The sequence below is a fragment of the Dermochelys coriacea genome, chromosome 2 (genome assembly GCF_009764565.3).
Source record: "Dermochelys coriacea isolate rDerCor1 chromosome 2, rDerCor1.pri.v4, whole genome shotgun sequence".
Taxonomy (NCBI): domain Eukaryota; kingdom Metazoa; phylum Chordata; order Testudines; family Dermochelyidae; genus Dermochelys; species Dermochelys coriacea.
The window spans coordinates 256,602,869-256,627,558 of NC_050069.1; the positions used below are offsets into that span (position 1 = coordinate 256,602,869).

The 24,690-nt window shown below is 40.4% G+C and overlaps 1 protein-coding gene and 1 long non-coding RNA gene across 5 annotated transcripts in view; both read left to right on the forward strand.

Annotated features, from left to right (window-relative positions):
* Positions 1-24,690, forward strand: part of RHEB (Ras homolog, mTORC1 binding) — a 61,479-nt gene that overhangs the window by 24,224 nt on the left and 12,565 nt on the right. For 2 of the 4 annotated variants that reach the window (XM_038391048.2, XM_038391047.1), the window contains exons 3-7: positions 9,658-9,725; positions 17,669-17,751; positions 22,186-22,242; positions 22,348-22,395; positions 23,086-23,167. In XM_038391048.2, the coding sequence (XP_038246976.1) occupies positions 9,658-9,725; positions 17,669-17,751; positions 22,186-22,242; positions 22,348-22,395; positions 23,086-23,167 (338 nt within the window). Of the gene's footprint in view, positions 1-9,657; positions 9,726-17,668; positions 17,752-22,185; positions 22,243-22,347; positions 22,396-23,085; positions 23,168-24,545; positions 24,613-24,690 lie in introns of all 4 variants that reach the window. The other 2 variants (XR_006279492.1, XM_038391049.2) reach the window with 2 other exon arrangements.
* On the forward strand, positions 13-8,965 carry LOC122459059. The gene is made up of 2 exons (XR_006279499.1): positions 13-1,718; positions 2,416-8,965. It is a non-coding gene; the product is annotated as an uncharacterized LOC122459059 (long non-coding RNA).

Genomic DNA, 24,690 nt, shown 5'->3' on the forward strand with positions numbered 1-24,690 from the left:
AAGTATCTTTAGGTAATTGAAGCTGTTTTCCAAGTGCTTCCCTATACATTAAACTTGTCCTTTTTGCATAATCTCAAAAAAGGCTTTTCATATGGAATGATCATCCATATGAGGATTTTCGTTTTAACACTGAACCTTAAAGTGCACTGAACAGAGTAACAGTGTTTGATAGAAAGCTGCTTTGCATATATTACAACTTGTAATATGCAAAAGGAACAAGATAGTATCTCTGGTTTGACTTCAAACACACAATGCAAGAAAACAATGCTAAAATCTTAATTAAAATATATCCTGGTGTTTGTCTTCTGATAGGAACATTGTACTCATTAATCCTGCTACTCGCTCTTCTGAATTGTAACTTCATTGGTACGTACTGATAAATATATCTGTGTAAAAGTCCCCAAAATTCATCCAGTTTGCTTTTAATTATGCTATTTGTTTCTGCACTTTTGTTTGGATAATAGAAAATTTTAGTTTAAACACTAATTTCTACTCCTTCGCTTTCAGGTCTCCATGCGCTAACATAATACTGCAAGGGAAGTGGGTCTTTTTCCAGAGATACATCTGTGCAAGTTTCTCATTCTAGCATCTTAGCGTCTTAGTACAGGACTGACTTTTTTTAATCCTTAAGAGCAGCAGTAGCAGGGTCCTTACTGTCCATTGAATTCCACCCCGGTGATGATAAATGCTACCCTCCTACAGTATCTGTGCTTCATTTACTCTGCTCCAGCTCTTCTGCAGAGATCCGGGGATGTCATATCCGATATTTTTTCCTCATAAATCTTTCCTTCCAGTCAGATCTGCTTAAATTATTGAGGGTTTCTCTGCACTTGAAAACTTAACAAAATAGTTACTCCAACAGAAGGCAAGTCCTAAATTTCTAGAGACTTGCCTTTGCTAATTGGCACTCTGTCAATAACTTATTTTGGAAAAACTCCCACCACATGATTAAGATGGCCAATGAAAATTGGCAACATAAAAGATGGAAAAACAAAATCTCACAGAATAGGCTTTTTTTAATTAAAAACATAAGAATGGCCAAACTGGGTAAGACTAATGGTCCACCTTGACCAGTATACTGACTTCCAACAGGGCCGGTGCCAGATGCTTCAGAGGGAATGAATAGAACGGGGCAATTACTGACTGACCCACCCTTTGTCATGCAGTCAGAGACTTAGGAACGCCCAGGGCATAGGATTGCATCCCTGTCCATTTTGGCTAATAGCAATTGATTGACCTGTCCTCCCTGAGAATTGACTTGTGTTATCATAGCACCTGGTACCAATGCTGACAAGCATACCGTGTTGGCACTCCTTCTAGGCACTGGAGTAGGCTTTTCTACAAAACATATGTAGTCAGTGCGTACTTTGTAGAGAAGAACACTATTGTAGACTGAATTCACAAGTGGCCTCTGGATTGGGAAGCAGGCTGGATCTTCCCCAGGTGAGGCATGCAAGAGTCTTCACCATTAAATGGACCAGGAAGCTTCTTGTCCTCTACCAGTGCCATCTAGAGAAGACTGTAATCGCAAGGGACGTTTTCTCCATTTCACTCTAGAGAAGGAGGCACCTTTATGCCTTTCCACTAGTCCCTCTGGTAGCTAAATTAATAGCAAAGCTCAAAGGTTTGAACTGAATAACTGTACCTATTTGGGCCAGTGTAGCACAGTCAACTCTGCAGAGAGCCAAAGCCAATCCCATCTGGCTTGAATCACTCAGGTTAGTATCAGATTGTCTCTGAACTTTGCATCTCCTTCCAGCCAACTCACTAGTTTTATTTCTAACAGATCTATATGTGTAGTGTTTCCAAAACGTGGCTCATGTGCGTCAGGCACCTTGGGGTCGGGGGTGCGGTAAGAGGGGAGGGAACTGCCAGAAAGGTCTACAATTTGAAGAGGGGAAAAGAACTGCAGGATAATGTAAACAGGTGTGCATGAACCCTCTTTACTTGCTCCACACAGACTGCTTGACTAGTTAGTCTTCGGGTTAATCTCAAACAACTTAACTCCCCATAGCTATGTCGGGATGCTGTAGGGTGTAACATTAACTAGTCAAAGGAAGACCTGTCTCTGCAGTTTGTCATCAGGTTCATGCCGGGCTTGACACTTCTAAACCTTCTCCCACTAAAAGAGAAGGTTGTCAGATATTGTGGCCCTGAAAAGGCTGCTTGAAAGCTTTTCAACAGTTTTGTTCATGTGAGCTCAAGTCTTACTCTAGCCTGGTGGCAGTGAGAGAGGCTTGTGGACCAAGTGAGTTTCAGACCTTCATGACCCACCTTCATACTAAGCTTCCACTTGATACGGTTCTAGGGAGTCAGTCATTCGATGTTTCCTTAGACTTAATGAATCTGTGGAAACTGCCAACATACTTTCCTGGTTCTCAGCCTCACTCACTAAATCTTTTCTCTATATGCTAGGTATTAAAGGGTTATTAAATCCCTTAAAGTCCAGCCAACTGTTTTATTTTGACACCAATTTGATGGACAATGCGGTTATCGAGAGGACTGTCTGAATCTCGCTATGCTATGACATGGTTGACCTCAAACTGGGAGGACATGTCAATGCCCGCTAGTTGGTGTTCACTTTGCAGAATTCAGCAGTAACGGTAAAGATGCCTTTTTAGAAAAGTTCTTGCCTTGTAAATATTTTTTCCTGAGAAACAATTTTCAGGAATTTCTCTTCTGTCCCCCTCCTTTCTGCAGTGTGAAGGTAGCTTTTTGAGTTTTTTCTCTTTAAAGTATGTATACTATGTATCAGTCTCTAATAGGCCGTGTGAGATGCAAAGCTCTCAAAGTGTAAACTGACTGGTATGTTGAGAAGGTGGTGGTTTACTCTGGTAGCATTCAGTGGACCACTGCTATTGCCCTTTAAGAGAAGTACATCCGTGTTGTCCTCTGGAGATAAGGCTGTAGATTGAGTCTTAGAAAAGCTTCAGTTAAGAGATTTTCCTTTTATTGGTGATCTAGTGTTTTTTAAAAAAAAAAAAAAAAACCTGAAAAATCTAAAATCAACTTTTTTTTGTGACCAGACTAGTGTCCCAAATCTCTGCTCTCTTGTCTAGTTACTGATTAAACTTCTTAAAAGGCAGTGTATTTGCATTACTATCTAAATTGTTTGAAAATGGAAATTCTTTAATATGCATTTCTGATCACTGAATCTTATTTTGAAGATTTCTCATTGCTTACTTCTGTTTATGTGAGAAGCACAAGACAGTGGGAAACATGAAAGCAATTCTGTTTTTCTGTTCCTTCAGAACCTATGATGTAGTCTCGGGTCTGCAGTGAATAATAGTGGCAAAGTGGTGGGTGAATTCAAATGCTGTGCCTGGGGGAGGGTTTGCATTTCTCCATAATGTTTAGTTACAAACTGTAAAACGTTTGACCTGAATCTAGTGCCAGAATCTCTACTGTAATGTGTCAGAAGTAAGTGAAATGTAAGCTAAAGAAACAGTATAGCTTTTATTGCCCTCTAGAGATCTTTGTTTGCAATAACTTCTTACCCTGTTACCAGTTTCTTTACATTAAACAACTTAAGATATTCTTGTACTACACATTTCTATATCAGAACTTTGGCATGATTCATCATTGCCAAATGCCATATACAAAACAGTTCAACTTCTGAAGCTTTTTTGTGTTAATTCAAATTTAGTGCTCTCATGAGTCTAGCCTTTAAAATTTCTCCCAAACTTTGCTTTTAATTCAAATGCAGAATTACTTAGGCACAGAGCTGTAGTTTAGTTTTGAAAATGCACATTCTCACTAGTGAGAGCTCTTAATAAAGTTGCGTAACAAACTATACAGTCAGGCTGTTCTTGGGGCACAAAACATCATTCATCCCATCAGTTTGCCTTTTTAAAATGTGGAACTCATTTTTGGCTCTAGAAGTGGGTGTGAAATCTCCATTGACGCAGGGAAACGAGGCAATTTTTATCAAATTCTCTCCCATTGACATAGTAAGCATAGATCTTTTAGTTCTTCCTTTTTTATTGACAAGCAGGTAGGGACAAAATCAGAAAGGTGTAACTCATTTCATGATTTAGGCTAACGAGACATAAAAAAGCAATAACAGGTTCTTTAAATACACTAGGAGCAAGAGAAAGATGAGGAAAAGCGTAGTTCCTTTGTGTAGGTGTCTGTAGTGGGGAAAGAGAGCTAATAACTGATGACATCAAGAAGGCAGAGACGTTAATGCCTATCTTGCTTCATTCTTCACTAAAAAGCTTAATGGTAACCAGATACCCAACGCAATTAATTTTAACATGGGGGATGGAACTCAAGTCAAAATAGGGAAAGAACCGGTTAAAGAAAATATGATGCATTAGATGTATTCAGGTTAGCAGGGCTTGAGGAAGTTCATGCTCAGGTACTTAAGAAGCTAGCTGAAGCAATTGTGGAAGCTTTAGCAGTTATCTTTGAGAACTCATGGAGGACAGGTGAGGTCCCAAAAGAATGGAGAAAGGCAAACGTAACACCTGTCTTTAAAAGGGGAACAAAGAGGACCTGGGCCAAATGGCTTAATGTCAATACCTGGAAAGATACTAGAACAAATTATTCAACAGTCAATTTGTATGCACCTTGAGGATAGGGTTATAAGAAATAGCCAGCATGAATTGAACCAATCATGCCAAATCAACCTAATTTTTTGACAGGGTTACTGACCTGGTGGATGTGGGGGGGAGGGGGCTGAGCAGTAGATGTGATGTATCTTTATTTTTTAGGAAGGCTTTTGACAGTCCCATGGGACAATCATGCGGCTAGGGAAATGTGGTCTAGATGAAATTACTTTAAGATGGATGCGTAACTGCTTGAAAGACCATAGCCACAGTAGTTATCAATGGCTTGCTGTCCAACAGGGAGGGTATACCTAGTCCTGGGTCTAGTACAGTGCTAGTTGGTATTTCAGTTAATGACTTGGATAATGGAGTGGCGAGTATGCATATAATATTTTGCAGATGACAATAAGTGGGGCTAGGTTGCACTTCAGAGGATAGGATTAGAATTAAAAAACAACCTTGACAAATTAAAGAATTGGTCTGAAATAACAATGAAATTCATAAAGAAAAGTTCCAAGTACTACAATTAAGAAAAAATTAAAAGCACAATTACAAAATGTGGGGAATAATTGGGTAGAAATAGTAGTACTGTGGAAAAAGATCTGGAGGTTAGTGGATCGCAAATTGAATGAGTCAATGTGATGCAATTGTGTGAAAGGCTGATATCATTCTGGGATGCATTAACAGGAATGTTGTAAATAAGTCACGGGGGGGGGAGTGCTTGTCTGGTTTTATTTGACACTAGCGAGGCTTCACCTGGAGTACTGTCCAGTTCTGGGCATCACACTTTAAGAAAGATAAAGATTAAATTGGAGAGTCCAGAGGAGAGCAACAAAAAATGATAAAAGATTTAGAAAAACTGACTTATGAAAAAAGGTTAAATAAAACTGGGCATGTTTTGTCCTCAGAAAATAAGACTGAGAGGGGGACCTGATACAGCCTTCAAATATTTTAGGGACTGTTACAAAGAGGTCAGTGATTAATTGTTCTCCATGTCCACTGAAGGTAGGACAAGAAGTAATAGGCTTAATCTGCAGCAAGGAAGTCTTAGATTAGATATTAGGAAAAACTTTAACTGTAAGGATAGCTAAACTCTGGAATAGTCTTCCAAAGGAGCTTGTAGAATTCCTACCACTGGAGGTTTTTAGAAACAAGTTAGACAAACACCTGTGAGGTATAGTGGAGGTTTACTTGATCCTGCCTCGGCACAGGTGGCTGTACTTGACCTGTTGAGGTTCCCTCCAGCCTGTAACTGCTGTGGTAAAGTACCTCTCGGTGTAAGAATTGAAATGGATTTGGGAGGTGTGCAGTGATGCAATTAATGTGCCTTGAATTTTTTTTTTTGCATGTTTATACTGTCAAGGCAAGTAGCTAACTCTAAACAGCTGAGCCTGATTGTATTGATAAAAAACAAAGAGCAAGGCTGTTCTGGTAAATTTCTCAGCTCCTTCTGTGTTTTAATAAGACTAATGTTGGAGCAGTGGTGCTTGAGGAGAAAGTGAAGATGATGTTACCCTTTTCTTCCTTCTCCCAAGCAGCAGTGTTGCTTTAGATTAGTGTTGCTCCTGCTGGGCCCTGAGGAAGAAAGCGTGATGAGGATTTCAACTGTTTAGACAGGTAGAGACTACTGCATGCAAATTGCTTGTTCAGAAGGAGCAAAGTGCACACAATTCTGTGTGAAGGTGTCGCAAGGGGAAGAGGAACCATAGGCTTTCCAAAATAGGAGTAAGTAGGACACAAGTAGATGGACTTGGTTTACCAAAAGCACTTCAGTTAAGAGCTAAACTTGTTTTCTGTTTGCCATGCATATTGGACTGAATGAGGTGGAGACAGCACACTGCACCTATGGGGAGAAGATGTGGTTCATGTTGGTCACCAGGGTCGTCTCAAGCCATCTAAAAGAGCAGCAACAAATGGCTCAGAGGTGCCTGTCCTAAGGATAGCTCTGTTATGCATTTGCAAGGAGTGTAGTAGGAAAAAGCTTGGCAGAAGCTTAGAAAGAGGCAGAAACAAAAGGTTTGGGAGCATGAATGAAGAATAGATAAAATTCAAGGAAGGGGTGCAGAAATAATAGCTCAACTTTTGAGAGCAGCCTCTCTTTTTAAGAATAGCTAACAGCCCGGTACCTTTGTGGGGATAGTTTGCCATTGTCTTTTATATCTCCACTCAAGGATAATCCTGCTGAGCTATAAACCTATTTGAATATATGCATTCAGTGGCACACTTCTTGTGGCAGACAGTAACAGTCCACCCCCAAACGTGCACTAATATCAGCAGTTCATATACATTCTATTGCCTGCCAGTCTTCTCTTGCTTGTGTTGCCACCAAGTGCTCTCACCTGTGATGAGATGGCAGTTAATTTGTCTGGAAGCCGAAAGACTAAATGCCCAAAAATCCTTCTCCTCCTTCCCAACCTGAAGGATTGAGGAGATATAAAGTGAAAGCTTTGTTGTAAATAATCTAATGTAACTAAGTCTGAATATCTTCAGTTTTAGAGTCTCGATCACAAGAGCAACCTAAAGTACTGTTAAGAACAAGTGTGTGAGCAAAGGAATAGTAAGTATTATGGACGTGCTATTTCGGCGCTGAATGCGTTAGCAAGAAAATCCAGCTGATGTGCTTATTGCTGTTCCTGATCTGCCTTCCGCTGGCCAAAAGTGTTGGGAGTCCCTTACGAAAACTTCTAGCTTCCTCCTTGACAACCTCCACAATGCAGTCTCTTCACCTCTGCCAATATAAACTTTGAATATTAATTTTTGTGCTTTACCTTAAACTAAACAATGAATACTGCAAAGGCTCTATTTATTTTCATGTTTTGTTAGACCTGTGAAGGTTTATCTGTCCAAAGGCACTGCATAATTGCCAGTTAGGGTGAAGTAGATTGCCATTAGTAGTAGTGAAGATTTTAACATTATAATTTGGGTGCGTCCTGCTCCTGATACTTAGTAACTCCTCCACTGCATGTTTCGCTTCTTAGTCTTGTTACCATTGACTTTTTTAGTAGTGATGAACAGTTCTTCATTTAGCATGCATATTGGGTTTCTAGAACACACCCGAAAGAGATGCCATCAGTTTTTATCCTTTGAACTATGTAACAGCATGTATGGAGAAGTTCTAACATTTTTGGAGTCATTTGACTGGTCAGAGCTTTGATGTGGTAGATAATAGTGCTATCCCCTTCCAGTTTCTGGACCTCTTAAATGTGTTAATGTGGCCTTCTTGTCTAAAGGGGCTTGTTTTTCCATCTTACTAACTTGACCCAAGAATCTTGAAAATTGTGACTTTGCTCATTGACACTTTTTGAGGTAGTAGTGTGTTTTCATCAGTACCCTAAAACTTTCTCATATAGAGCAAGAACGTAACTATCATTTTTTAACTTGGAGCTCTTCATTCCAGAAGAGAGCTAGAATAGTACTGGGCACGGTGTAAGGTTATTGAGACACACACCAGTAACTTATCCAGACAGATACCTCCAATTATAGACATGTCAAAAGACAGACATATGACCTTTTATCAGAGACCACATCTACTCATTATTTTTTAGCTGGTTGAGGCTTTGTCCGGATAGCCCTCATCCATGCCCAAATCTCTACAATACACGTACTATGGCTATGCATTTGGAGGTTACCTAGTAGGATTAGTTCGTATTTGACATAAAACCTTGTTCATACTAACTACTTGATCTAAATTCCTCAATAGGGTGCTTAGATTCTGCAGCTGTCCAGTACACTTATTGGCAATTCTGCAGTGGCTTTGGATAGATAAACTTCCACAAGTCTAACAAAACACAAAAATGAATAACAGTCTTTGCAGTATTCATTGTTTAGTTTAAGGGAAAGCACAAACATTAATACTGAAAAAGTTATCGCCTTCAATGCACTGCAAAAGTTTATATTGGCAGAGCGAGAGAACTGCATTGTGGAGATTGTCAACAGGGACGTTAGAAGTTTTGGACTCCCAAAACATTTGGCCACTGGAAGGCAAGTCAGGAAATGTGTGATTAGCACATCAGCTTAATGTTCTTGCTAAAACATTCAGCACTAAAATAGTTAACCTTAAGGTGCTATTTGTTTGACTTTCATCCTTTCAGGAAATCTATGCTGCTTTAAACATTAAAGGACCTAAGTCAAAATTTCAGTCCATAACATTGTAATAACCCTAGAGGCATATCAAGAGTGTTTAAAGCTAGGGTGTGCATTTGGAAAGTACAAAGACTAACCACCTGGGCCAAAACAAAAATCTTTGAAATGGACTCCTCATGTTCTCAGTATGAATGTGGTAGTAAAATACTGGAGGCAACTAGCTTATATTACACTTACTGTAACATTACTATGCTAATATACACCCACAAAAGCAAAAAAAAAAAAAAAAAAAAAAATTGAGTTGTGGCTTCCAGATAATCTTCTGCTTATAATGTGCATTGGCATTTCTTGATAAATAGTGTTTTGATTTCCTCTAATAGTACTGAATGTACTTCCTGATTAAGAACTGAATGTACTGCGATAACTGCAGCAAGTTAAAAGTAGTGCAACAACTTCAAGTCAGAATTTCTGTGGTCCTGTGTGCAGTTTGTTCACAATAAATCACTGTTGTTTCTAATTGCATTGTGCTAAAAGCATTTTTTGGTGTTTTGCTTCATGGTGAGTATTCAGATCAGGAAAACTGGATTTAGAGAATGGTTTTGAAACTGAAGACCCCATGTTAAATCTTAACCAACTTTGACATTGACTTGCATTCAAGTAACTCTTAATGTGAAAATCCAATTAGGTCTACAATTTGACCACTAGTTTTTATCTATTTGAAAAGTCTATAATCTTAAAGTGCTTTAAACATAAAGAAATAACTCTTATGAGAAATTCTACATCCAGTGTGTGCAATTCCAATTTTCAGAAGTTTTAAATTAATAACATTAATGTTCAGTGTATACAATATATTAACTGTATACAGAACACCCCAATTTAGTCTTTTTACTCCCTCTTTAAAAACTTAAACTTCAGATTGTTCCACTAGAGTTCTCTCCACTAATTTCTGCTCTGATATCAGTAGACCTTGAGTATAAAGCTATTCAGTTTTAATTCTGAAGTGCATTTCTCTTGTTTCCTCTAGCTTTTACAAAACTGATCACAGTAAATGGGCAAGAATATCATCTTCAGCTAGTAGACACAGCTGGCCAAGTAAGTGATCTTTATTGTCTGAACCATTCCTTCAGAATAAAGACTACATGTGTTGTTGCTACTCCTGTAGGATTAAATTGGTATTGTCCTGTGTTAAGCAAAACACCACAATTGATATATTTGAATAAAGGGGGTTTGAAGGCCTTTACACTTCACTTACAGCTCTAAACTAGTATTTGCTAATTTAGCAGTAATTGAATTAACTTCCAATGTGATACTATCAAGTAGTATAGTCCCCCAAAATTAGTAGAAATGTGTTCACATTGTTTGGGGTTAATAGAGAGGGGCTATTACATTGCTAAAGCAGTGTATTGTAGTAGTGTGTGTGTTTGTTTCTAGTTTTTTTTAAAACTAGTGTTTGGAAAGTGAATTTGGCTACATCAAACAAATACAAAAAATAAGGTTACATTGAGTCACTTTTAATGTAATGTGCTAGTAATGCCTGTTAGCATTCTTGTTTGCATTCATTTAATACAGAAGGGCTAAACTGATAGAACCTATTATTGCAGACTTCAAGAACCTGCATAGGCTATGCATAACCAAAATAAAGGTGGGCGTGATTTTATTTGTAACCTGTGATGATAATCACTTACATTCATATTTCTGTGGTGCTCACTAATGAATGCCTAGTGGGCATAGACAAATATGCTGGATTCTGCAACTAAAATAGACTACTACGTTTTGTTAAATCCCAGAGAGTAGGTTGGTTGCTTGTGCACACTGTCTTGGAGATGCAGGGAATGTTCCAGGAGGTTTTGAACATAAATGGTCTATGAAACAGTCATTTAGCTTGATGATGTTAGGGACTCTGCAAAATTTAGCTTCCATAAAGAAATACTCAAGCATGTGTGGATGCATGATAATGTAATCCCATGGCAGTGTATATATATATTTCATGCTTTTATATTTCTAAGGATTTAAATTCAGGACAAAATTATGGAGAGTATGCCCTTTGCCTTTTTATTGTATGGCATTTCCACTACGGGCACTAATATCACTCACTCATAGTTCTCACTCCTGTGTGTGGTAGGGTTTCAGAGCAGCATGAACAGTGTTGCACAATTTCTTCATCAAGAAATAGTTCCCAATGGTAAGTGTATGTCTATAGAACCAGTTCCCGTGCAGCACAGAGGAAAGGGGTTTTATTCAAGGTACTTCCTGGTGCCAAACAGAGTTGAGGTTGGAAACCCATCCTAGATCTGAGGCTACTTACTCAACACCTATGTGAAGGCACAGAAATTCAAAATGGTGACGTTTGCAATGATGATTCCATCATTAGAGCAAGGAGATCGATTCTCAACCCTTGACTTTCAAGATGCATATTTTCACCTCGCTACCCACCCACCCCACAAACAATTCCTCAGTTTCATTGTTAGCCATGAGCACTTTCACTATGAAGTGCTCCCCTTCAGCCTGTCATCCAGACTGAGGACCTCTTCGAAGGTTGTCTGTGGTAGCAGCGAAGCGCTGCAGGAAAGATATTTTAGTTTCCCCTTACCTGGATGACTGGGTGCTGAAAGGCCACTTCCTGGAACTGATGTCTCAGGCAACTTCTGAGGCCACAGACCTCTTCCTTGAATAGGGCCTACAACTGAATATACAAAAAATCTGTTTGACCCCTGTGGAAAACTTAGAGTTCATAAGGGCACATCTTGATCCAGTGACAGCAAGAGCCTACCTTCCTCTGCACAGGTTTGTGGCTCTTTCCAACATAGCAAACACAATTCAGCTCAGCCCCCAAACCATGATCAGGAACTGCATTCAATTACTGGGACAAATAGCAGCCACCACCTTTGTTACGGAACATGCCAGGCTTTGACTGCCGTGCCTTCAAGGGTGGCTTAGAACAGTCTATTCATCCACCAGACAGTCTAAATATGCTTCTTCCCATACATACCATTGTAAAACAATGCCTTGACTAGAAAGACCATCACAGCATGTGCAGAACAGTTCCAGTTACACGTCCTCACCCAATCGTCAGAACGACAAATGCATCTCTGCTAGAGTGGGAGCACATTTAGACACTTGCGTGATTCAGGACAGGTGGTTGTCACAAGAGACAGTGACAGCTACCTGCCCTGGAATCTCAAGAGCAGTCTCCTGGAACTCAAGAACAGTCAGATATGCCTGTCTCCAATTCCTACCACTAATCAGGGGCAAACAAATAAGATCATGACAGATACTATATCATGTGTGGTTTTACATCAACTGCCCAAGAGGAGCAAGATCTCCTTCCCTCTGCACTGAGGCTGTCAGGCTTTGGAACTGGTACATAAAACTAGATCACCATCATAGTGACCTATTTGCAGGCACGTTCTGAATCCGGGGGAGATGCACTCAGCAGACTTTTCTTCTAAGACCATGAGTGGGAAATATACCCCCCCCCCAACGTATTACACCACGTATTCCGTCAATGGGACACCCCTCAGATAGATTTGTTTGCCACAGAGTCAAGTAAGAAACGCACCCACTTTAGCTCAAGGGGTGGATTGGGTCACCATTCCTTGAGGGAATCTTTTCACCTTCAGCGGTCATCAACCCTACTGTATGCATTCTTACCAGCTTCCTTAATAGCCAAAGTTATGGTCAAAATAAAGACTGATAGAGCCAGTGTCATTCTAATAGTTCCAGCCTGGCACAGGCAAATGTGGTTTCCTTACATGATACAGCTGTTTGCTCTCAGATTACTCTCCGTGCTGCTCTCTCTCTCCCAGAAGGGTAGGAAGATGAAGCATCATGAGATTGGGATGAAACATCTAAAAGCATGGTTGGTCGATGGCTCACAGGATTAGAGGCAGCCTGCTTGAAGATGTAAAGAGTACTATTACTCAGCAAGAAACAATTTACTCATTACCCATATTCTCAAAAAAGGACTCAATTTGTCAGCTGGTATGACTGTAGACAGATTCCACCAATGACCACACCATTTCCAGATATACTGGAATGTGCCCTAACTCTGAAAACCTCAGGTCTATCAGTTGAGCTCTATACAAATCCCCCTGGCGCAACCATTACGGCTTTCCCCCCCCAATACAAGGTTATTCTATCTTTACCTATCTGATCCAGTGAGATTCCTTAGAGGGACTGGGAAACACTCGTACTCCAATAGGGAACTTAATCTGGTCCTTAAATGCCTCACAAGACTGCACCTTTGAACCTTTGACTACCTGCTCACTGCTCCATTTGCAGTGAAGACAGCATTCCTGATAGCCATTACATCAGCATAACACATTGAGAAATAGGTGCCTGGATGTCATCTCTCTCACACACCACACGCGCTGTGCGCATACACCCCCCCCCCCTTGCTACTGTGTTTTAAGGATAAGGACATGCGGCCCTACCCCAAATTCTTACCTAAGGTTTTTTCCAATTTTACATCTGTCAGCCCATTCACATGCCTGGCTTCCACCCTAAAGCGAATCAACATAGTCAGGATACACTGTTGCACACTTAGGATGTCAGGAGAGCTCTGGCCTTCTATCTAGAAAGAACAAAGACCTTTAGAGACACTGACAAGTTATTCATTCTCTAGCACAGGAGGTAGCAACCTTTGAGAAGTGGCGTGCCAAGTCTTCAATAATTTAAGGTTCGCGATAAAAGTAATACATTTTTACATTTACAGGAACCCCGGGTGGATAGCTGGCTGAGCAGGGCTGGCGGCCAGGACCCCAGATCGGCAGCAGGCTGAGCAGCTCAGTGTGCTTCTGGTCTGGGGTTCTGTCTGCCACCTGCACTGCTGGTCTGGATGGACGGAACCCCGGGACAGGATCCCAGCTGAGTGGGGCCAGCGGCGACCCGCTGCCAGTCTGGGGTTCCAGTCGCTGGCCTCTGCCAGCCGGGATCCCGGCTGCCGACCCAGGGTTTCATCCATCCAGGCAGGCAGTGGCGGCCTGGACCCTGGCTGGCAGCAGAGTGCCACTAGAAATCCGCTCGCGTACCGCCGGTTGCCGACCCCTGCTCTAGCAGATGGGTCAAAAGAGTCAGCAGTCTCTCACCAGAGGTTTCCCAAGTGGCTATCAGGCTGCATTAACTCTTGTTACCAGTCTCGCAACATTCAATCACCTTTGGTTATAAGCATCCATTCTACAAGGGTTTATTGCCACTTCAATGGCCTTTCTCAAAAATGTGCCGTTTATTGAAATCTGTAAAGCTGCTACTTGGGCATCTATATTCATAAACTAGGGAAATGCAACCTAAATGAGCTGCTAAAGTTGAGTGCATAACTGGTTGGGAAAACTGTTCCCAGAGAATAGTTATCAGGTTCATAGTCCAGCTGGAAGAGCATATCAAGTGGGGTTTTGCAGGGATCAGTTCTGGGTCCCATTCTGTTCAATATTATCATCAATGGTTTAGATAATGGCAAAGAGAGTGTACTTATAAAATTTCCGGATGATAGCAAGCTGGGCACGTTTGCAAGTGCTTTGGAGGGTAGGATTAAAATTCAAAATCTGGACAACCTGGAGAAATTGTCTGAAGTAAATAGGATGAAAATCAATAGAGACAAATGCAAAGTACTCCACTTAGGAAAGAACAGTCAGTTGTACACATACAAAATGGGAAATGACTGCCTAGGAAGGAGTACTGCGGAAAGGGATCTGGGGGTCATAGTGGACCAGAAGCTAAATATGAGTCAACAGTGTAATGCTGTTGCAAAAAGAGCAAACTTCATTCTGAGATGTATTAGCAGGAGTCTTGTAAGTAAACACAAAAAGTAATTCTTCCTCTCTGCTCTGTGCTGATTAGGTCTCAACTGGAGTATTGTGTCCAATTCTGGGTGCCATATTTCAGGAAAGATGTGGGCAAATTGGAGAAAGTCCAGAGAAGAGCAACAAAAATGATTGAAAATCTAGAAAACATGACACATGAGGGAAGACTGAAAAAATTGGGTTTGTTTAATCTAGAAAAGAGAAGACTGAGAGGGGACATAAGTTTTCAAGTACATAAAAGGTTGTTACAAGGAGGAGGTAGAATAATTATTACTGTTAACCTCTGAGGGTAGGATAAGAAGCAATGAGCTTAAATTGCAGCAAGGGAGGTTTAGATTGGACATTAGGAAAAACTTCCTAACTGTCAGAGTGGTTAAGCACTGGAATAAATTGCCTAGGGAGGTTGTAGAATGTCTGTCTAACCTGCTCTTTAAAATCTCCAATGAGGAACACCTCTCAGGAATGGTCTAGATTAGTGGTTTTCAACCCATGAGCTGCTTGCAGCCCAATCAGCACACAGCTGCAGTTTGTGACACCCTCAGGGCCATACAGGTATGTATATTGTGTGGATGCAGCCCACATAACACATGGAGAACTGCGTATGTGGCCCACAATGGTAAATAGGTAGAGAACCGCTGGTCTAGATAATGCTTAGCCCTGCCTTGAGTGCAGGGGACTAGACTAGAAGACTTCTCAAGGTCCCTTCCAGTCCTACAACTCCTGATTCTATATATACATTCACCAAACACTATGCAACAACTCATGACTCCACCTCTGATACTGTGTTTGGATCAGCTATTCTTTCCTTTCTACTGGACTTGACTCCGAAGCCCCCTCCATCTTAGAGGGCAGTGCTCGGTAGTCACCTTGGGTGGAGCACCGATAAGGACGCTACTGGAAGAAGAAATAGTTACTCACCCTGTGCAGTAACTGTGGTTCTTTAAGATGTGTGTCCCTATAATTGCTCCTTTACCTGTCCTTCCCCTCTGCTTCACAGCTCTCTGCCATGGGACTTTGTGTTAGAGAAGGAACTGAAGGCAGTTTTTCCCACACAGGGCTACATAACAGCTCTGGGCATGAGACTGACTAACACGCACATGTGGGCCAAACAGACACTGCTATGAGAAATCTCCAATCAAAGGCGCAGGGAGCGTTAGGGCACTTAGAGTGTAGCACCCATAGGGGGACACATCTCAAAAAACCACAGTTACTGCATCCGATGAAGTGAGCTGTAGCTCACGAAAGCTTATGCTCAAATAAATTTGTTAGTCTCTAAGGTGCCACAAGTACTCCTTTTCTTTTTGCGAATACAGACTAACACGGCTGCTACTCTGAAACCTGCACAGGGTGAGTAACTTTCTTTTGGTGCTAATATTTTTGAGTTTCTCATTTGCTATGCTGGCCAAATGGCGCTTCCCCACACCTGGCTGTCTTTCGAGTGGTGTGGAACTGTATATTGCAGGCTAGTGGACCAAACAGCATGATTTTTTGGTTATTTGTGTCAGGAGCTGGGTAGCTACCTTTCCTTCTCTTGCAAATTGTAATGTTTGCAGAAATCAGAACCCGCCTTCCCAAGAACACTAATTCAGTCTAAAAAGAATACCATAACTCAACCAATTTCCCAGCCAACATAACCTTAAACAGAGTTCATTCTCAAGGTTTAGGTTCAAACTCAGTATCACACAGTTGAAACTAATTCTTAATTTAAAGTAGCATTGTCTCACCAGTGGTTATTTTTAAACCTTTCTTTCCTATGGATTTTCTTTGAGTTTTCTTTGTTGGCTTCAGTGGGTTGGAGGGGAGAGATCTTGTGGGTAGATGTTGTTGAAAAGCACTGTAAATGCATTAGTACAAGCTTTAATTAGTTGTGTTTACTTGCCCAATAGACCATGGGGGCAGCTTAGATGGATACATATAACGTAGCAAAGATTATAGTAATAACTGCAGATTCACACACACCACTTTACACCAAAAGTAATTACTGGGCCACGTTATGCTGTTAGTTGGCAAACTTCTTAAATGTTAACTGTATAATTCCAAAAATCATCTCTCTCAAGCAAATAACAGCCAAGCAGACAGTTTTGAAAGTGTGGATTAGAAAGGGTTGAGATAACTATCTCGGTACAGCACAGGATTTGATGCTGAAACCTGTAAAGCTGAAGGAAGTGAAGTGATGGGTTGATGGTGGGAGTACTATGAAAACAAGAGCCTTAGTTAAAAGGTACTCGAGGTTGTTGGACAGCTGGTGATAATTGTTACCAAAGCTATTGCAACTGATAGAAATCCTGTGGAATGCTATGTACAGTCTAATGCTTGGTTTGCACATCCACCGTCTTTCTTGCACCTACTATAGAACTGATCCAAGCCATTTACTTTACAGTCAGTAACCAAACTGCACACTTCTGATATTCGAGCAGTGGTGGGGGCTTTGCCACACATTAGAGCTGAATATGAGGCACAAGTGAAGACAAGTTCTGTCTAGCTTCACGTTGCTAAAAAGTTGTGAAGGTGGGGGAGGACTAGATAAAGGGTCCTTTCCCACTTCCTCATTAGGAAAGGGGGAAGGAAGGTTCTCCTGCATAATATAGGCTGGTGACATGTGGAAGTGAACAGTCTGAGCAATTGGATTGACTGACGAGATGAAGTGGTCTCAAACTAAACTTTAAATCTAGCATCAGAACAACATCTATATAGAATTTAGAAGTGGTCAAAGCTTTTCCAAGATGTCTATTTTTAAGAAATGTTGAGTGGAGGTAGAGGAAAGACCTAAAACTAAGCATTTTGATATGAAAACATTCCATTTTGAAACTTTTTGGAGTAGAATGTTTTGATTTTGTTTTGAATTTTATTTTACAGTATTAGAAAATGTAAAAATTGAAACAAAACATTTTGACCCGAAACACTCTTCTTAATTTTATTTTGTGGGAAATTGTGAAATTCTTTTTTTTGTTTAGCATATATATGGGGGGGGGAATCTAGCTGCTTATCCCCAGTTTACTTGACTTTTTCCGAATGTCCATATGTAATCCTTAAGGAACATGCAGCCTCCACCAAGAGGCCTGCCATGGAGTCCGATTCATCTGTATTGACATTGTTTTAAATCTTTGCAAATGGTGTTCTTGCAATTCATGTCTTATAAATATGGTCAGTATTTAAAACTGCTGGTGATCTACTGTCACTAAGTTTCTCACCCTTGTGGCAGTAACTGTTTTTAAAAATACCATTTTCCTTCCACAGGATGAATACTCCATATTTCCTCAGACATACTCCATAGACATTAATGGCTACATTCTTGTTTATTCAGTCACATCAATAAAAAGGTAATGATTCTTCTTTTGTGTGTGTATTCTTATGAGTAAGCTTATGAGACTCATGTCGCTTCAATCCCTGGCTCTGCCACAGACTCCCTGTATACCCTCAGACCATTCTTTAATCTCTGCTTCCATTTCCCATCTGTAAACTGGGAATAACAATTCTCCTCCCAATAGCATTTTGAAAATATCTTTACTGTACCTAAGCAGCTTGCAAACTACAAGTAAAGATAAAATCCATATTCAAGTGTATTGGTTATGGGCTTTGAGTAAAAAAGATGATCAAGCTTAAGTCTTCTTAGTGCTCCTCATTGTGGTATGTGAGTACAAAGAGGCATAAATAAACTGAAACATGACCTAGAATACTAGGGGCACTGCATGTCTTCTGACATCTCTCCTTGGGTCAGAAATCATGCGAACATAAGAATCATATTGTTGGTTCTCTTTCCTCTTCGCTGTATGAACTTAGGCTGTGTCTACACGACAGATTATTTTGGCATACTTTGTCACGCACTGGGGTGAATAAATCTTCCCCCATCCCCCACGCAATGTAAGTTACACCGACATTAACACCGGTGTTGACAGCACTATGTCGGTGGGAGAGCTTCTCCTGCCGACATAGTTACCGCTGCTTGCAGGGGCTGGAGTAAGTAAGCCGACGGAAGAGCACTCTCCTGTCTGCTTCAAGTGTCCGCATTAGCAGTGCTACAGTGACGCAGCTGCACTGGTGTAGTTGCGCTGCTGTAAGCTCTGTAGGGTAGCTGTAGCTGTGCTCTCAAATAGAGCTGATTCTTCTTTGTCTGATTTTTTTCCCCCCCCCACCCCACCCCCACCCCCAATTCCACCCTCCGCCTTGCCCACCTGTCCAGTTGACTGGTAGAAATTGCCTGTTCAGTAAGGAAGCTCAGTGTTATGAGCTGCCGGGCAATTGACAGTGTATATGAATTTGGCTTGTAAGCTGCTTTTTTATTTGTAGTATTGAAGGACATTCTTACTGTAAAATAGCTTCTCAGAATAGCTATTCGGATTTCAGAGTTTGAATTAAGATCCTTTCTGGCTTGAGGCCCGGCTTTCTTCTAGTAATCTCTTTACTGGTAAGAAGCACATTAACCTCTTTATTAGGCTTTTGTACAGTCATTTGCACCATATTCTATTAATCTCCTTCCTTTTTTGGACCCCTACATTCTTATTTCTATAAATTTGGTGGGTTTTAGTGGCAGGATTTCTTTTTAAAGTTACCTTGTACAGCATCTATATATCAGTAGAAGAGGAAGAGTTAGCACTTTAAAAATAGTAGCTGCCTTATGTAAGCTACTAAATAAGTAAAATCTAAGAACCTTTGAATTTTTTTAAAAACAGAAGGTACTGAGCGACCTCTCTTCCTGTTCAGCACATAGGGACACTTTGAAAGAAAACAGTTGCTTGCATTCTTGACAGGTACTGGAGTGTCTAGTATGTTTGTCCTAATCTGAACTCTACTGGGCTGCTCAAATGCTCTTATGGTTGCTCATTATCTTAATACATAAAGTTTATGCAGAGTAGCTTTGTCAGATCTACCCAATGAAACAAATTAACATTCTTGTAGTATTGAGGAATAATGCTGATGGGAACATATGTTTTAGACGGGTGCTTCTGTCGCTATTTACAGGATCGTTCACAGTAACAGGTGATGAAGATAAGAATTGAGTCTTAAGACTATGAAATAATTATAAAGCACCCCCATGTGCAAACTGTCAAACACCACAAACTTGGTGATAGCATTCTCTCCTCCTGGGGGAGGCACTCTGGCTTAATTTTAAGACAATACTTGAAAGCCTGGGGATTTATGGGGCATGGAGTCTCCCATCTTCTTGGTCACTAGTTCAGATATGGGCTTGGCTAGCAGCATGGTCCTAAGTAAAATGAGTTGGTTGTCTCAATCTCAGACCACTTCAAAGGGACAATTGTCCGCATCTGCGACAGTGTACTGAAGATGTGAAGTTCCCTTATTTGTAGTTTCACCTAGAGACGTGGATAGAATAGCAACAGAGCAGAATCTCTGCTGCTAGTTACTACCTTTCAACCAGAGTTGAGGCACTTTGATGACCTGGAAGCTTCCACTGATTGTCCTATACCTGATCTGTAATAACTAGAGGATTTCATTCTTTAACTCTGGCTCCAGTTCTCTGTTATGTGGTGCTGCAAAGTCAAGTAGTCAGATGAAAAATAGAAGTTTGTCCTGCCTGACAGCTGTTGGGATGCCACTGTGGAAGAGTCAAATTCTAGTGTAAGCTTAGCAAAGAACTCCAGAATGTATTCAGACTGCCCTGGGTCTATACCTACATGTTCTTTTCTAGTGGGTTTTTTTTTTTTGTAATGGCTTTTTATTTACTGCTTGGTTCTTAAAAAGTAGAAATCTACTTGAAGTGTAAGGTGTCGTATCCTGTTCTGTCCTGCATCCAGATTCTCTAAACAGTAGAACATATCATGTAACGCTGCTCTCTGATTGCCTGAGTACTCTGGAAAGCTAAAGAGGCTTTGATTTGTCTTCTGCTTGCTTGTTGGTTGCTACTCCAGTCTGACACAAGTTTGCTAGTGTTGCTCTTGGTTCATATAGCTAGGTCACTGGCTATATATTGCCATAGGAACTGAACATTTGAGTACTGATGCTGTAGGGTACTTGTTATGTTTGAGTACTTGTTGTTTTCCATTTTCTTCTCTATATTGAGTGACTTGAGTGCAGTGTTTGTCAAATGGGAATTCATAAAAATGCTCCTGAAGAAGCAAACAATGCCCTACTTCTCTAAACTAGTCTTAAATTTGCTCAGAATCAAGGTTATTGAAGGTTTCTCATTCTGGTTTACTTAATTAAATTCCTAATTTGTATCACAAAGTAGGTTCCATTTCTAGTGAGCAATAACATGCCTTGTAACCCACTGTATACCTCCTTAATGAATCCTCAGTTACTGTCAGCCTGCAGAGAATAAATTGTGGCCCTACAGTTACCTTGTCTTTTAATTTGGAACTTCATTAATTCCGCTTGCTAATGTAGGAAATCCGTTCATAAGGTAGTAAAGATGAAGTGATGTGAAACATCAGTGTAATGCTACCTGGTCCACTGACGCTTCCCCCTTTCTGTTTTGGGTTTATTGGCAATTGTTTGGTCCATTATAATAATCATTAGAGTTCACTGTCTCGGTGTACTTCCATGTTTTTTGTGTTTTCATTGGCTCTTGCAATCTCCGTCCCAAATGTCTACAGGCTGGCTTTAGTCCTTACTGATTTAGGCAGGAGAGTGCATACCCAACTGTGGGCCAGATTCTATAGTCTGCCTGTGGTCAGCTGTTGGGGGGGGGGGAGGCAAAGATGGCTTTAGGCTACTTTTGTGGACCCTGATTCTTGACTAGTTTGACACCAAGCTGGTTTCCTCATGCAGATTAGCCCAGTCTTGTACACAGAGGTATTCAAGGCATCTATCTTTGTGGCACATATTCAATGCAAAGTTGTGCTTGAAGAATCAGGCCCTTGGAATTTGAGCTCTGATTAAAATGCCACGTAAATGAACATAGTACTTATGGCAATAATGTTTTGAAAGTCAGAACCTACCTTACTTACCCTACAAATAATTTTAATTGCAATATTTGTGTCCAGTCCAGGTTTATACATGATGTCCCTGTTATAATTGATCTAAGTTGTCTGTCAAACTCTCTCATAATTCAGTTACTCCAAATGTAATAAAATGGTTGCCATTGCATATCACTGGCTTCATTTGTTTACGACTTGCTTATTCTGCATGGTACTAAATATCCAATATCCATTAAGTTAGTTGGGTTTGAGGCTTCCTGGCACCTCACAGTATTGCTTCTGACCTCAAGTCTTGCTTTCTTTATTTTCCAGTGCATAAATTCTGAATGAAATGATTTGGATTCTATTTTAATTTTGAAATTGAGTATTGTCCCAATTTAAAATGGAAAGTACTGTGAATTTCAGCAAAGCACTACATACTTAGTAGTTCTGTTGCACCTTCCTTAGTGCTTGTTTGGTTTAAACCTGGTTACCCAGACTTCCTGCATTGTGCACCTAAATCTTATTACACATTCTACCTAAAGTGTACCTACAATCCAAGCAGATGCATCGAACATCCAAATAATGCTTAAGGCATGACTTTCTCAGTCTTGATTCATACACTTGGTGTCCTTTATCAAAAGGGAAAACAAGTATATTAGACAGGATTATCTTGGCCTATGTAAGAATATTGTTAAATGGAATAGTGTTTTTTGGAGTTCTGGCCCAATTTGTCTTTTTGTGCAGGAATCAGTAACACATTTAGAGCATCTCAGTTTTATAGCTAAAGTGAAAATAAAGCTTAAACACACAGTCTACAGGTGGAATTAATTGCTTGTGTATTGGGTATTAAGGCTAAACATCAGAGTGCATGTGTGATTTCATGCCTTTATTTTGCAGTTTTGAAGTGATTAAAGTTATCCATGGCAAGTTATTGGATATGGTGGGAAAAGTCCAGTAAGTAGTAACACTTTCATCTCATTTCACTGCAGGTATATTACTAGTACTTTGTTCAATATACTATAACGGCTATTTTAAAAGTGGTTCACTTTTTTTCCACAGAATACCCATTATGCTGGTTGGAAATAAAAAAGACCTGCATATGGAACGGTATGTAAATACAATATTTTTCTGAAAAATTTAAGATACCATAACAATTCTCCGTTGCAACAGCACTTGTAACAATTTCAATGCAATTTTCTTCTTAGGAATTAAATTATAGGTATGTAATTTTCCATAGCTAAAAAGTTAGCATAAGCTAACCTAATTCTAAATTAAACTAAGTTATCATAACTAAAGTTCTGTGGACTTGAATATGGAACTGAGAGCCAGGAGCTACTGACTATCCTGACTCTCGCTTTGGGGCAAGTCACTTAACCTCTCTTTCATCTACAAAATGGAGTAGTTGCATGTTTACTTCATAGGAATGTTGTGACAATAACTTTAAAGCACTATATAAAATGGAGGTATTCTAAAATATAGTAAAAATGGAAAGCAAGTATTGCAAGACCCAAATTTTACTTCAACATTTTTTACTGCATGCGAGGCAGTTTAATACTTCATAGAGCATGAAGTACTGCAGGGAAGTAACTGCAGTTGCATGGCAAATGCTGGTTTCAGAGTAGCAGGCATGTTAGTCTGTATCTGTGTAAAGAAAAGGAGGACTTGTGGCACCTTAGAGACTAACAAATTTATTAGAGCATAAACTTTCATGAGCTACAGCTCACTTCTCTAACTTCTCCATAAGCCATCAAACATTTTCTTTGCTGTAATAATTTATACTGTCTTCTATTTGGTCAGGGTGATCAGCTATGAAGAAGGGAAAGCTTTAGCAGAATCCTGGAATGCAGCTTTCTTGGAATCCTCTGCTAAAGAAAATCAGGTAACCAATTAACATCCACTTTGATACACTGCAGTTTAAATAGTGGGATTTGTATCAAAGGATCTTTAAATGTCTCCACATGTGCCTCATCACAATGGGAAGAAAACTACAATATGCTGTATAGCTGTGTATTGGCAATAGAAAGTGAATGATTACTTGCAATGAAGTCCATGTGTGCAAGCTTGTCCAAATATTTCATTGAGAATTGAAGATAAAGTAAGGTTGTTGAAAGGAGAAATATGTGACTAAAGGTGTAACTTAATTATATATGTGTGTGGTTCTGGTGCTAAAGTGGAAAGAGTTAGATTCAGTGTAAACTCTCTCCCCTAAGTTGAAGTGGTAATGGCTTGATCTGTATCCTTAGCAGGAACATACCCGCTAAAAGGATGAAAGGATAGCATTGTGAGTAAGGCACTAGCCAGCCCTTAGATTTGGGTTATTTTCCAGGCTCTGCCAGTGTGCTTCCATTCCCTCTGAAATAGGAGTAATGTTTCCCTGCCTCACAATCAAACACTAGGGAGGGTCTCAAATCTTGTAGTGATGTGGGTTGTGTTAATGGATGGATGGTCACAATCTGACCAAATATAACCAGGAAACACTGTAAATGTTGCCATTGTTATTTCTAAATGGTGACAAAACTAGCAGATTTAATTTAATTTTAACCTAACACTAATCCTTGTTGGTGTAATAGCTTCCTCATTTACCCCCTGAATTTCATAGAAATGTAGAGCTGGAAAGGGCATTGAGAGGTCAAGTCCATCCCCCTGCACTGAAACAGGACCAAGTAAACCTAGACCATCCCTGACAGGTGTTTGTCCAACCTATTCTTTAAAATCTTGAGTGATGGGGATTCCAGAAGCTCCCTTGGAAGCCTATTCCAGAATTTAACTACCCTTATAGTTAGAAAGCTTTTCCTAATATAACCTGCATCAGTGGTTCTCAGCCAGAGGTCCAGGGCCTCCTGGGGGACCACCAGCAGGTTTCAGGGGGGCCACCAAGCATGGCCAGCATTAGACTCGCTACAGGCAAGGGCAGAAAACTGAAGCTCGCCATACAGAACTGCAGCCCAGGACACAGAGCCATACCACCTGGGTCCAGATCCTGAGCAATTTAGCTTTGTGGGGTCCCCTTTGTTGTGGGGCCCCAGGGAATTCCCTGTTTGCTACCCCCAATGCTGGCTCTGGCTTTTATATACAGAAAAACAGTTGTCATGGTACAGCTGGGCCATGGAGTTTTTATAGCATGTTGGTGGGGGGGACCTCAAAAAGAAAGTTTGAGAACCCCTGAGCTACATCTCCTTTGCTGCAGATTAAGCCCATCACTTGTCCTACCTTCAGTAGACATGGAAAACAGTTGATTACTGTCTTCTTTATAACAGCCCTTAAGATGATTGAAGACTTAAGGTCCCCTCCCTGCCAGTCTTTTGTCTTAAAATAAAAAACTGGGTAAGTGTTTAATCTTTCTTCATAGGTCAAGTTTTCTAAACATGTTATCACTTTTTTGGGCTCTCCTCTGAGCTCTCC